This window comes from Phasianus colchicus, chromosome 12, assembly GCF_987193195.1.
Source record: "Phasianus colchicus chromosome 12, bPhaCol1.hap1.1, whole genome shotgun sequence".
NCBI classification, from domain to species: domain Eukaryota; kingdom Metazoa; phylum Chordata; class Aves; order Galliformes; family Phasianidae; genus Phasianus; species Phasianus colchicus.
In genome coordinates, this window is record NC_143447.1 from 19,474,831 (window position 1) to 19,489,490 (window position 14,660).

The 14,660-nt window shown below is 48.1% G+C and overlaps 1 protein-coding gene across 3 annotated transcripts in view; it reads left to right on the top strand.

Moving 5' to 3' along the window:
* The window catches only part of MAP2K5 (mitogen-activated protein kinase kinase 5), a 111,254-nt gene extending 98,091 nt beyond the window's left edge, over positions 1–13,163 (top strand). For all 3 annotated transcript variants that reach the window (XM_031587880.2, XM_090149180.1, XM_031587879.2), the window contains one exon: positions 12,915–13,163. In XM_031587880.2, coding sequence (XP_031443740.2) covers positions 12,915–13,019 — 105 coding nt within the window. In that variant the 3' untranslated portion in view covers positions 13,020–13,163. The remainder of the gene's footprint in view (positions 1–12,914) is intronic.
* Positions 13,164–14,660: the final 1,497 nt, after the last annotated feature.

Here is a 14,660-nt window from a genome sequence, read left to right on the forward strand (position 1 = left end):
CAAATCTGAATCACAGCTTCTAGCTTTTCTCCTTTTTAAAATTTAGATTATCAACACTTCTTATGTTGGTGTTTTATCAATTCAGAATTGAGTGATGGGTTGTACCTCCTCTGTGCCAGAAAAGCTATTGTGTTGAAAACTGGATGGTTGGCTGGGTGGCTGGTTGGTTGGCTGGGTGGTTGGTTGGTTGGGTGGTTGGTTGGCTGGGTGATTGGTTGGTTGGGTGGTTGGCTGGTTGGTTGGCTGGCTGGTTGGTTGGTTGGCTGCTGCCTGGTGCAGTGCTGAAGTTCCCTGTCCCTGTGCCTTCAGCAACGCTTGTTTACACTTCAGGGTGCCATTTAGGTCTTAGAGGCTACAGTAGGCTTTTTTCAGATAGATATTTGTTTTTATATTTAAGCGTGTGGGTTTTTTTCTTAAACTTAGAATATGTAGATTTTCAAAAATGGGTTCTGTCTGGGCGTTCCCTTATCCATAACAAATGTAGGAAAATGGAGATGAGCAGCAATATTTTATGTGGTGATATTCACTAGGGTCTGGCCAGTAGCATTTCTTACCAGGTAGAGCTAAACTTGCGTGCGGCTTGTTGTGTTAGCCCATTCTTAGCAGCTGGTAGGAAGTACTTTGTGCTTTCAGCAAGCAAGTGAAAGATCAGCATAATCCTCCCTGAATTTTCATGTAAGCCTTCAGAATAAAACCAATAATATCCTTCCGCTCTTGTCTGCAATGGAAGGTTTTCCCCAGCAGCTAATTCGGCATTGCAGCGGTGGCATCACTGAGTAGCTGAGATTGCTGAACAGATTGAGGTTTTCATGACCTTAACTTCTGAGGGGGAGCAGAGGGCTGTCTGCACTTGGCTTTTCACAGAGGCATTTAGTAAATCTTTTGAAGACAGCTTACAGATAAATGTTTTCTGTTGCAGTCTGTCTGGATGTTTATGCGTCATTGTTGGATCACACTGAGCCCAGAATTTTCACTCTTTGGCTGCTTGCAAACATTTGTTTTCCTGAGCCGGTGCAGGATCACCTATCAAAGGTGATTTGCCCAGAGAAGAATTGTCAGTTCCTGCACCTGTGATGGATAGCTTTGTTTGCAAACATTCAGACTCTCCTCTGTCGCAGTGATCCCAGTTCATTCACCCCATGACAAGGAGAAATTCTGACAGGCACTGAAACCCGTGCCAGATGGGAAGGAGATGGCTCTTCTCTGATTTCCTGAGGAAACGAGCGCAAAGCCAGGTACTTCAGCTGCTGTAAACATGATTAATATTAAACTGCGTCTTCAGTTGGTCCATTTGGACACGCAGTGGACAAGAAGTCCTGGATGAAATCCTGGCTGTGCTGGAGTCAGCAAAGATTTTATATTGACTTCACCGGTGGGATTTCAATGGGACTCAGGGTGTTCCTGTTCCTGTGTTCAGTCATCCTCCTTGGTCAGCTTGAGCTGGAGGAAAAATAGATGTATTGTTTCGGGTGGCTGCACTGCTCAACTGTTCCCCTCTGCTGAAGTAGAGGAAGGTGGGTTATGGATCTTCTGCTCTTTCTTTTTCCTTCTCTCTCCGCTGTTTCTGTCCTTAGGGATACGATTTGCTCTTCTTTGTCACTTGAGAAATCAGCTATTGAAATGGAGAAATACGTTCTATCGGTGTCACTGAATCCAGCAATTACAGCGGACTAAGATTGTGACAAGGTTAACTTCTGAGCAATAGGGTTTTAAGGTGTTACATTCATACTCTGTCTTCTGCAGTCCCACTGCTCAACGTGCCACTGACTTCGTACAGAAAATGTGAAATTCTGACTTTCTCTTAGTAACATGCCCTAAGGCTGCACAACGGAGTGGCATTTTCCAGTGAGATGTGAAAAAGAGAACTTGAGCCGGCACGAAGAAGCATTGAAAATGTAAGGAAACGGGACAAAAACAAATTGGCAGCAATTTTGAGTGATACAGCTCAGATGATAGTTAATATTTTTGGTGACTTGAGTCTCCTGGGCTTTGCAGTTTAATTTGAGCAAATGTTTCATCTGGCACTTCTGGTGCTTCTGTAGTTCTCCAGGCACTCAGGCAAATATTTACATCTCACTCATCTCGGTAGCACAATTGCAAGTCTTTCAGTTAAATATCTGGAGACGTTGTGCTTTTATGTTGCTGATACTTCTGTCTCTGTTCCCTTGCCTACGTGTTGGCTGGACTCGGTGATCTTAGTGGTCCTTCCAGCCCTTGCGATTCCATGATATTTATTAAAAGTAAATAGATCTGTGGATATTCCAAAGTGAAGCATATCTTTAATGCCAAGAACACTGCCCTTTCCTTTCGTTCCAAATTCATCACGGATTGTGCTGTAACGGGCAGTCCTGGAAACCTCCACGCAGTATTTATTTGTGTAATAAAACTGGAATTTTCCATTGATTGGAAGGCGCCGGATGAATTCAAATTGCTGATGTTTGTATAGAGCCAGCAGCGGTGGGCTGCAGCACCTCAGGACTATCCTGCAGCATTAAATAAGAGCAGTAATTGCCTATGAATGAGGAGAGCACGGAGCAGGGGTGCAGATAGGGCTTCCTCTGACCTGTGCGCATTGTGCCACAAATCCCTTAATCAGATTTGTGCCGGTTGATTCTTGCATCCACAGAAATTCAGCTGGAGGATCAGGGCCTGAAGTAGTAAAAAATCAATTAATACGACTTTCTAATTTGTGCGCTTGACAAAAACGCATATAAATAGGGGACATTTTTCTACTGAAGAGGGCCGCACTGAAAGATTGTTAATTGGATTTTCATTGTGATTGACAGCACTCGATTATGACAGTAACTTTATTTGGCTGGACTGTTAGAGCCCTCTTGTTGGGATTTCTTCTATCAAAGCTCTTTTTCATCCGCTGAATTCCCGGCGGAGCTGCGGTGGCTGTGAAAGAGCCTTTTAGCACCTTTGTTGCAGCCATCCCTGGTGATGATTGGGCCCAGCTGGTAGCAGAGAGGAAAATGTCCCTCTCACAAAGAGGTTGTGTCTCCCGTCCCCACGGCTTCGATAATTTTAAGAGCCCCAGAAACCTGTTGAGGATTAGAAGTAGCTTTAGATGTGAAATGAGTGTTAAGTATTAGTAATCGGGAGATTAGGGCCCCGGGGACAATGGGAGATAAACAACTGCAATTAAGGCAAATCTGCCAGAGTAAACAAAATTTAGCAGAAACAGATGCCCTAACCATTTTGGGGGATTGATTGGAGGGCACCGAGGAATCGATTTTTGTCTTGTTTACACTTCCAAACCCCTGTGATAAACCGGGAGGCTAAATATTTCATAGCGCCTGATTTTAGTTAATTTTTTTCCAGCTCCTCACAGTGGGTCTGCGCTCGTCTAACAGTGACCAGGCCTGAGTTTATTCTGCGTTCACAGGGAGCAGCTAATTGTCTATGAAGGGCCCCTGTGTTTAAATGGGCTTGACAGGAATTTAAATTTTGTTTCAATCAACCTCCGTGCTCGCAGCCTGCTCCAGTTTCTAATTTTTAAATTAAAGATGATTTTTGAAGCCGTGGCCGCCGCGGAGCAGGGATGCACAGCTTTATGGAGGCTGCAGCAGCAGAGCACGACGGGCACGGCCCCAAAATGCACCCTGTCCCATCAGCCTGACTGCTCCTTCCTGCTCAGTGGGATGCTCTGCGGTGTGGGCAAGGCCAGAGCACGAGGAGGGGAAGGGTCCAGCAGGAACATTGAAACACGGTCGTGGTGCTCCTTGTGCCGGATTCGAAGGGATTTCTCTTCTTCCCAAGCCAAGCGGTGATGGTGTGCTTCGTGCTCTCCGTGTTTTCCGTAGGGCTCCATGCATCTGTCTGCTCGTGGCTCTGTAGCTGTGACACTGCAGCTCGGTGCTGTCTGTGTGCTTCAGCACTCAGCACCTGTTCTGTTTAATCTGTCAGCAAACATTGGGATGTTTCTTTGCACGGATGGTGTTCAGCCATGTGATGGGATGCAGTCTTATGGGGTACTTCTAAAACCAACCTCATGGCATTTTCTACCCCAAGGTTGAAAACATTGAAGACGCTGTTTGAACTCTGTCCATCTCAGTAGTTTTCTCTGTTGGCAGAAACCATTTCCTCAAAGCTTGTAGGAAGCATCTGGTGTTTCTCCTTCCTTTTCTCCCTCTCTGGGAAATGTGTTGGAAGGAAATACTCCTTCCTCAATTTTCGGTGTTTGACTCTCTCTGGTTGGTGGTGTGCTTGCAGGGAGCCATGAGCAGGAGCACACTGCTCAGGAGGCATCTGCATCAACGTTTGAGTTCGGTTCAGGTGTGCATTCTCAGTCTGAATCTCCAGATCTTTCAGAGCTGCCAACCACACTTTCATTCCCATCACGGACAGCTCTCAAAGCTAATGAATCAAATTGATTTCAAATGAAACCAAAGCAGAGGATGTGCTCAAGGCACACACCTCATGCTGCGGCTGCAGACGGGTGCTGCGTCCGCAGAGCAGACCAGAGCTGGTCAAAAGCAAAACCTCCTCCGTCCCCAAAACGCTGCACCAACCATTTCACTCTGCAGATCTGCTTCTGCTGTTGACAGCTTGCTAATGTTGACATAGTCTATCAGCCTTGGGCCACTCTCTCTATTCCTCTTCCACAGCTCTTCTTAACCTCAGCAACACTTGCAGAAGCGCTCTCCAATTATATTTTGCTTGCCTTTTTTCTTTTCTAGGAGTCATCGTGACAAATACCTTTGGTGGGAGTGAGCTCGGTTTGTTAGCTGAGCACCACGAGGCGTGCCAAGCACCGCTATCGGCTCCACAGCAAATAGCAAAAAAGCAGAACTGCTGGGGGAAGAATGATCTACAGATGGGCGAATAGATTCCACTGTGCCACAGCCAAAACCAGAGCTCTATGTGAATTTTAGCCCGGTTTGCACCGCATTGAGAGCGTAGCACAAGTCAGACCCACCCCACACACAGCGTGCAGGAGCTGAGTTGTGTGCAGTCAGGTCTGTGCTACAGATGTCGGATGAGCTGCACTGGTTCTTGCTGACCTGAGCTGCAAAACAAATGCTCTCTTGACTCTGAGTCTGGGCACAGGGGTCAGGTTTATGGGGACTGCCTGGAGGGCTACGGCCGATGCCCAGAGCCTCAGAGGAAGGTGGAAAAAAGAGCTTTAATCATCACGGAGGATGTGCGTTACTATCTGAAAATGGAAATTCAGATGTGCTGCTGTGTGGGCAGCTCCTCTGTAGGTTCAGGTTTTCAGGTTTAAGTTAAGCTGTTCTTCTTGGTCTCTCTGTGGTGCCTGATCTGTTTTCTATCACTATCTTAAATATCATTGGAGGGATAAAACCATTAGAGTGCTAATCTAGACAGCCGTGGTTCTACCATTGACCTAGGCTAATCTGCCTTTGCAATTTCAAGAAGTATGTTTGACTCCTCTGAAAGTAACCTTAAATTGTAGTCTTGTAAGAATTCCAGAGCTGTATCCTTCACTCCTTCTCCTAATGAGGTTATGACCAAATGCTCATTATAATTGCTTTAGACTCCTTTTAATTTTCAAGCTTATTAATCATAAGAAGAGTTATTTAAAATTGCATAAATTAATCTTAGATTAAAAGCCCATCAAAGCCTCGAAACAATTAAGAATAAGTAGGATTTCCCTGGGGCAGCAAGTTTTATTTTAATAGTGTAGTCAGGTGGATATCAGAACATTGAAGTATGGTAGTGATTAATGTATGCAAAATTTAAATGAGAGTTTTTAAATGGCAAATCTAAATCACATATTGACCTAACTGTAGGCTTTAACTGCACTGTCTGTCATATATTTAAACTGTTTAGTAATCAGCATTTTAATTACAGTGTATGTTCGGGAGGCCATGCAACAAACAGAACTCACCACTCTGACACTTTCAGCAGGCTGAGGCTGTGCTGCGACTGCTCAGCAGAAGGGATGGGGAAAGAGCTTCGAGGAGATAACAGTGCCTCATTTTGCTTACAGATGTTTCCTTGTCCCTGCTTCACCTGCGCCCATAAAACACCATGGACTGATGCAGCTGCTGACCCTCTTTGCTGCCCCTGTTGTTCTCACAGGCAGAAGCTGCAGGTGGTGTCCCTGCAGGGTGGGAGATGCGGAGCAAACTTCATCTTCTGGGTGCTTCTGGTTGGTGACCCTGGAGTCTCTCTGTCACCCCGAGCTCTGCAGACCTGAGGACCTGTGTCTTTGGCTCCGACTGTAGGGGATTTCAGTCTAACACCAGCTGAGAACAGGCTTATGGAAGTGCTGGGGTTTTCATCAGGTGCAGTGAGAGGCCATCCTTGCCCTGAATAGTGGATGATTGGAATGAGGGGAGAGATCTGGGTTGGTAAATGCTTGGTACCACATCAAACATAGCCATGCAAGTACATAAGAAAAGCTAAACCTGCTGTTGTTTGGCACATGCAGTCCCATCACTGCACAAACAGCACAGGAGAGGCAAGGAGCTGTCATTTCTGGGGAACTGTGTCTATTAAAGAAAGGGTTGACCTTGCTGGAGCTTTGGGAAACTGGGACGTGCTTTCTGGACTCCCAGCCACTGCTTTCCCAAGGACCCATGCTGTTCCCTAAGGGGTCACCCATCATGGCCAGAACACGTGCTAACATTGCAGAAGTACAGCAAAGGGATGGATACAAATGGTGTCTTTCAGGGTCTTTCCACCCATGCACACATCCTGTGCCTCCACAGGTCAGCGAGAGTGTTTGAAGCCCTCTGATTTTTTGCCCTGCTCGAACCTTAGAGGTGAGCAGTGGAGGGAAGGTGGCTGCACGGAGCAGCCCAGGGAGGGCTCTGACACCACCGTGCCTGAGAATTAACAATATTCTGGGAGTCGACAGCAGAGTATTGGCCTGAGGATTCCTTGCTGCTATTCCTGGCTGTGGGAGCAGAAATCGGCCTCGTGGAGAGCTAGCACAGATAATTAGAGCAGCGTCTAGTTTGGCTTGTCCTTGGGGGCAGAAGCTCTAGATGTGAAATCCTGCTCTGCTGGAGGAAGTGGCAGAGCAATGACATCCTGCGTGTGCTGAGGACAGCAGAGGGGGGAACACAGGTCAGTGTGGGGTGCTTTGTGTTACTGGAGTGCTTTGTCTCTCCGTGTGTCCTGGGAAGGAGCTCCAGAGCTGAGGTTTGTGATGGTTATTTTGGAGGTCTGACTTGTGTTCCCGTTAAACATGTGAATGAGCAGAATTTCCTCTTGATTACTTGCCCTCAGTTAACTACAAACAGCATACAAACAGTGGTAGCAATGGGAGGACGAGCTGGGGTGATAACTGTGGTGCACTCCTTGCAGCCAAGTTCTTGCTTTCCAAACCTGCAGGGCTTGCACTCCTTCAGACAGGCAGGGATGAGTTGTTCCTTGGATTTAGTGTTGCACTGTGGCAGTCTGACCATCCCAGCTGCCTTGGGAGCAGAAGCAGTGCCGTGTTTGGGTCATGTTTAACAGTGCTTTGTCAGGGATGTGGGGATGGCAGGAGGAGCAGAGATGTCCAGATTCCATTTTATTCTTAAAAGATGCCCCAGTTCTTGTGCTTTGTGCAGGAAAAATCTCTGTGTTGAGGCATCCGATGCACCGCAGAGACACCCAGTGCTGCAAGGCAGTGCCATGCTGTTCCTAATATTGCCTAATAAACTGCTGCATTGTCTTCTCCCTCCCCCTTATAAAATGGCATCGGAGTCGCATGTTAAGCAGAGAGTGAGCTTCCCTTAAAGCAGCCTGTAGCCATCAGTAATATTTATTTTCTCTATTTGTTTTAAGCCTGTGAAGACTGTGGTTTCCTCCATACTGTCCTGATGGAGCCCTGACCAGCAAGCGTGCAGTGCCCCTAGCCCTAATGTGCCATTAATGATAGGTTAATGTACAGTATAATGTTTTTTGGACTATGGGTTCATTACACTTCTGAGTGCAAGGTCCTTCTGCAGAGCGCCCAAGGTCCCATTGCATTATATCATGCAATAAAAATACCCTTTTCATATCACACGCTAATAAACTGTATTTGAAATGCTGTCTAAGGGCACTGCCATCGTCTTGATAGTCCGTGTCTGCAACAGTTGGGATCTTTTTATTGTGGTTTTTTGTGTGTGCGTGTGATGCCCAATTCAGTTTTTTAAAGGAAATGCGTAATTTGTTGGCACTTCTTTGTAATAAATGGGGCACAGTCCTTTCACTGCATAGTCCTTGGGGGGAGGGGGGGTCCTTTAAAAGAGAGCTCTGGAAGGATTGTGCTGTGTGCTTTGTGCTTGGGAAGACCTCTGGGCTGGCTGGAGGGCCATGGTGGTGTGCCCATCCCTGTGCCATCCAAACACGTCGTGTAGCAGAGGAGCCCCTCTGTGGGACTGCGAAGTGTGGCTGAAACCACGGAACTTTTCCCCTTGAATAATGGCCATTTAATTGACTGGGCTAAATGATTGATGGTGCGTGGGCAATGGGTTGGAATTACCAGGGCTGTGTGCTCAGGGGGGCACTGCCCTTTTAATTTCATGTCAGATATTTAAATGCTTTCTCTCCCCCTCTGCGCGGCGCTTCCCTTGGAAAGAGTTAACCTGTCTGGTGGGACACTGCAGCGCAGGGAACGTAGCCTTTATCAAAGGAACGAGATGAGACAAGTTCATTTAAAAAGCCTGGTTTGTCATTGTTTATCTAATTTTCAGCGTTGACACACAAAATTAAGTGGGCTGACACTCACTGCAGCCCTGTCCTGCCTGACCTTTCCTGCTCCTCTGCTTCCCCTCTCACAGCAGTGGCTGCATGCCGTGCCAGACCCCAGCTGGGGGGGATGGCATTCTGGGGGCTTTTCGGTGTGTTTCCTGCTGCCTGGGCCTCCTGGCTGTGCTGGTTGCCACGTGGGTTCAGTGCTGAGGGTTGATAGAATCATAGAATGGGTTGGGAGAGGGACCTCTAGGATCATCTTGTTCCAGCCACCCTGATGCACATGGGCACTTGTGCAAAGTATGGGGAGAAGACTGAGCACGAGCACAGCATGCCAATAAAAACGTGCCAATAATTTCAGGTTGGATATTAGGAAAAATGCGTTCTCAGAGCAGTGCTGCACAGCACAGCTGCCCAGGGAGTGGTGGGTCCCCATCCCAGGGGTGCTCCAGAACCAAGGAGATGTGGCACCTGGGGACATGGTCAGTGGGATTGGGTTAGGTTTGGTCTTCTCAGAGGTCTTTTCCAACCTTAGTGATTCTGTGATTCAATGAAACGTTGCTGCAAGTGGGCCTAAGGCAGGTCTGATGGGCTCATGCATTGTCCACAATTCTGTACTGTTCTTTGTGTGCATTTGTTGCAGGTGTGATGCAGCAGCAAGGTGCTGCTGAACGAGGCCGGGTATCAGGAGCAGCGCTGATTTGAGGCTGTGCATGGACCTGGTGCACCCTCCTAGTTCTCAGTGCCTGACCTGAGCACACTGGGGGCTGCCCACTGGCACTGTAGTCTGAGAAAATTCCTCTCTGGAGCAGTGGAAAACAAGAGAAACCCAAACAGTGGTTTCAAGTTAAACTTCTTTCTAGGAAGAAAAGTGTGTAAAATGTGGGGTTCTCCATGGAGTAACCCCAGAAAACAAAGCAGAGGCTGTGAGCAACATGGCTCACTGACATCTTAAACACCTCGCAGCCTGCATTCTTCCCCTGCATGTTAGAAGTAGCTGAACTGCATGGATATACCAGGCATGAGATGCCTTCCTCTGCAGGGAGTCTCTCCATCGTAAAGGAGATTCATGGGAGAAGCGGACTGTCTTTAATAGCTTCGTTTTAATTGCCCCAATGCATCTGCTCTTCCTTGTCTGTGGGCTCCGTTGTTTCTCCCTAGTTCTCACTGGTGTCCTTGGCTGCTTTTTTGTTTAAGGGGCCAGACGGGTACCTCTAGGCTGTGTTGCTTAGAATAAGCCTTTACCTTACTGTGCACTTCTGCACCCACCATGCCACGGTGCTGTGCAAAACACACCGATTCTTTCAGCACTCAGTGAGGCAGCAGAAGCCATGTATTCCCTTTTTACCGTATGCTGGGGGAGATTCTGCAGCTTTGTGAAGGTCACGCTGGAAAGTACATGGAATATCTGCAGGATCCTGTCCCTTGGGTGCAGGTTGTGCTCCTTCCAAATGGTTTCCATGGGCAGAATTAAGGAATATTTCAAAGAACAGCAATATTTCACAATGCGTTTGTTTACTAAACCCACAGGGCGTGTGCAGGAGGGGATACAAAATAACTTGTGGCCTTTCTGTAGCATTGTTCCTGATGTTAGACATTCAAGACCAAAGCTAAAGATTTCTGATAGCCAGGTGTTGGGAGGGAAGAGACATTGTCCATATGCTCAGTGCCGCGAGCATCTGTGTACTCAAATGCATCATTTTAAGCTCATCCATCTTCTGCTGTAGCATCGAGCTGGCTGCTGCCATCATCAGACTCTCAGATGGGCTGTGGTACCCCTGGGATGCTCCTCGGTGGCCATTTCCCAAGCAGAGCTCACGTGTGTCCACGTGGGTGCAAAATTCAGAGCTCTGACAAATGTGAAGTTGTTCTCCGCAGCCCAGAACGGCTGAAAGGAAGCGATTTGCTTCCCCAAAAAGAAATATAAAAAAGGAAAAAAAAGATTGAGGACTGGGGGAAGAAAATATCCATTTCTGCAGCAGTTACAAAGAGCAAATTTAGAAAGATCGATTGCAATGGCAGAGAGCGATGCTCAGTTCCAGAGGCCTGAGATAAAGGTCGGTGCTTGTGGCTTGAGCCTGGTGGGAAGCACTGACAGTCTGAGCAGGGAGAGCGAGTTCCTGCAGCTGACTTCACTTCGGGAAGCTCTTGTGTCTCCATGTTTGTTCTGTGCATCATTGTGGGAATGAGTTCCTGAAGTTGAAGGGAACAACTGTCTCCCAGCAATAACTGAGTTCACCTTTATGTGTCCATTGGCAAAGTCTTGCCTCTGACTGTGTTCTTTCTCCATTTGCACAGTGGAGGAGTCCCATTTGTACCACTGGGATGGCACAGAAGAGGTTGTGATGTGAGAATAGAGAAAGACCAAGTGACTGCCAGCCCTGCTTGTCCAGGGATTGCACAGAGCAATCCTGGTGTCCTTCTGCAAGGCAGTGAGCCCTGCAGCACCTCTGCTAACCCAGGCAGCTCTGGACCCCATAGAGCTGAGATGGATGAAGGATTTGGGCTGGGCTCTGCTGTGTGTGTGTGGAGGTCACCCTGCCTTGTGCATTGCCCATTCCTTGCACTGCCTTTGCCCAAAGCCCATGGAAGGGCATCCCATGGATGCAGCCATCCCAGAGGGTCGAAGCATCTCGCGCTTCCTCCCTCCATCGTGTAGATCATGACGTATTTTATCCCTGCAGCTCCTCTGTTCTCTGGCCCTGGCCTGCAGAGTGTTTTATTGCTTTGAGCTGGCACTGCCAGGATTTATGGTGCTGTGTTCAGCCCGGTGCTGCCTCATGGCTCCACTCAGTGCCATCCTGCTCTGTTGACCCCAGCATCCCAGGCACAGTGCGCCCAACGCCGCTGTGCCAGCACTGCATCACCGTCCCCGAGGGTCCCCACATCAACACTGGTTACTTTCAGGCGCTGTTTGCAAGAGCTGTGAAGTTTAGTGTTGCAAAAACCGAGCTGCTTTTGAGTGATTTGGAGGAGAGGTTTTCATCATCTGTGATGGTTTCTCCTGGCGATTGCTTTCTTTCAGCCATTTATGTAATTGCGGTACTTGGTTTCCTGTGGATTTTTATACTTCATTTGAGATTCATCCGAAGATGGCATGTTCCCATCTCTAGGAATGGGGCCAGATTGAGCTGCCTAAGCTGGCTGCTGAAACTGCACGCTGTATTCCTGTTCTGATTTTCTGAGGTGTCTCAGCCTGTAGCAGCCCTACGATTCCATGGGGCAGTGTGTTGTACAGCCATCCCTCTTTCCATCATACGTTAGTTCCCGCAGTGGCTTCTCATGAAGGCCTATTGGAGTTATGCATAGGTGAGCTTTCAGTTTCTATGTCAAGTGATGGCTCCAGAGGCCACATGCCACTCACGTCCTGCTGCAGCTGCAACGTAACACTTGGAGGGACGTGGCATTTTCTGTGTGATTCATACAACCCTAAGAGTGAGGGGTGCACACAGGGTAAGGTGTGGGGTTTGTACTGACTCAGGTCAAAGGTGCAAATATATGTGTACATGGCATTGTGTTCATGTGTGTGTGTGTTCATGGTGGCATGATTCAGACCATGCCCCTATGCAGGGGAAGCATTTTGGAGTGTAATCCAGTTGGACAATTTCCTTTAGACAGAGGGTTGGATTGGATTATGTTGGGTTGGGTTGCATTAGGTTGAGTTGAGTCGGATTGGGTTAGGTTGGATGATGTTGGATTGGGTTGGCTTATGTTGGGTTGTGTTGGGTTGGGTTGGGTTGTGCTGGGTTGGGTTGGATTATGTTGGATTGTGTTGGGTTGGGTTGGGTTATGTTGGGTTGAGTTGGGTTATGTTGGATTGAGTTAGTTCAGGTTGGATTGGGTTGAGTTGTGTTGGGTTGTGTTGTGTTGGGTTATGTTGCATTGAGTTAGTTCAGGTTGGGTTGGGTTGTGTTGGGTTGGGTTGGGTTGGGTTGGGTTGGGTTATGTTGCATTGAGTTAGTTCAGGTTGGGTTGGGTTGGGTTGTGATATTATGTTAGAGTCACACAAAGGGGCTATTAAAGGGAGAAAATTAAGAGATTGTGGACCTTTACAAACATGTGGGTCAGTACTTCAGTGAAGAGTTTGGAGTCCTCCAGCCTCCTCTTTTCTATATAAATGATGAATAATATACATCCAACTGAAAGTTCACTGATTGGAATCCCATTTTCATTGCAACCACAGGATTTTCCAACGTATTTTTTCTAAAACGTGAATGAGATAAACTCTCTCAGGGAGAGCTGTGTCTGTTGGCTAACCCTTCCTGTCCCATTTGCAGGGCCACCCGTTCATCGTGCAGTACAACGACGGCCATGCAGAGGTGGTTTCCATGTGGGTGTGCAGGACGTTGGAGGAGCGGCGCTCGGCGCAGGGCGCACCGTGAGCTGCTGGGTCGTGGGACAGAGCTTTGGGCTCCCACCCATCAGGGTCATATTGTGCTAAAAAGCAACAAAATCTTTTGGGATGTTTGTTGTTGCCTTCCTCCCTCCCGCGCAGAAACGTTAAGGAATTCCCTTCACACATTTCTCTCGTTTAATGTCCTCAAATTAATCTTCAGTTAAACTGTACACAGCCTTAAAGCGAGTATTTTATATCTCTATTTTTTTGTTATTGAATGTATTGTATATTTCATGGCTCCAGAGTATTTTTGAACTGTTAGTTTTGCTATTGTACGGCTGACCAGCAGGCTGTTCCGAGGGCTGGAGGAGGAGCTGTTGGCTGTCTGGGGAGTGTGGACATCCACAAAACATCTGTTTGAAATGGGTTTGGTATTTTTAAGGAAAAAAAAAAAAAGGAAGATGAAGGAAGGGTGTGGAGTTGCTCATCCTGGGAAGAGGCAATCACCCCGCTGCAATACAAGCATTGCAGGAGCATTGGCCGTGGTGTCCTTGGATGGCAGGTGGTGTGCAGTGCTACTGCCATGCCAGGCTGCATCCCATCTCGGGGACAGAGCCTGTGCTGAGGGACAGTGCTGCGTGCCCTCAGGCTGTGGTTTCACTGATAGTCACAGTTAGTGGCTCATCTCCCCATGGCTGGGAGCACACAGCAGCCCCAGGCACGCAACAGCAGTGCCACTGATGTGGGGCACGGTGTGAGCAGGGGAGGGAGTGGGGTGGAACGCTGTGCCAGGTGTCCCTGCCCCAAACCCCGTGTTCTCCATGGGCAGGGATGGGGCACAGCACTCACTGCCATCGTGCAGAGCTCCCAATGGAGCAGGAACACTTCCAGCATCTCTGGCGTGTGTTTGCTGTCCCTGCCATCCCTGTGTACGTTTGGCACACAATCAATCCGTATGTTAAGGCACTGCAAAGCAGAGGAGCAGAGGGCAGAAGGCACTGTGGGAGCTGAGGGTTTGCTCAGCAAACTGCACACCGCTGCGGCTTGGGCAGGGGGGGTGGGTGGGGGTTTCCTTTGCTCGTTTTTGCATTAGAAATAAACTTTTGCTATAAGAAAAGCTCAGGTAGTGTATTCTATACCAGCAGCTTTAAGAAGGAAAAAAAAAAAAAAAACACAGTGAAAAATTCCTCCCCAATCCCTGCAAATCGTAAATATTCCTTTGGAAAAGACTTTGCTTCCTTCCTTGGAGGGATCATTCATCTTCTTTTGAAGTATAGGGGTTGCAGGCATGAACTTATAGACTAAAAGTTTATCTTAATTGCTCTGATGTCACCGCCTCCCCGGCAGATAACAGTGCAATGAATGAGTCGACAGGACCCCATACCTTCAGGTCCTTTTTCTAAAGTGAGACAAATTTCTTCCCTTGGAGCCGTGCGGACCGCGGGCAGCTCGCCTGTTTGTTTATCTCCTGCGGTTCGCATCGGCTTTCTCTGGTTAAAAAGTCTCTCCCTCGGGTTTAGGTAAGAAGTCGGTAGAAGCAAGGCTGTGCCTTGAGGGGGAGCGATGCACCGGCTGGGGTCCGATTGTGATCGCTGCTCCCCGAAGCCCACCGCGGGGATGGGGTGCATCCGGGCTCCATGCACAGGGGCCGGGGCTGCTCCTCCCTGCTGCAGCTTTCTGAAGCCGG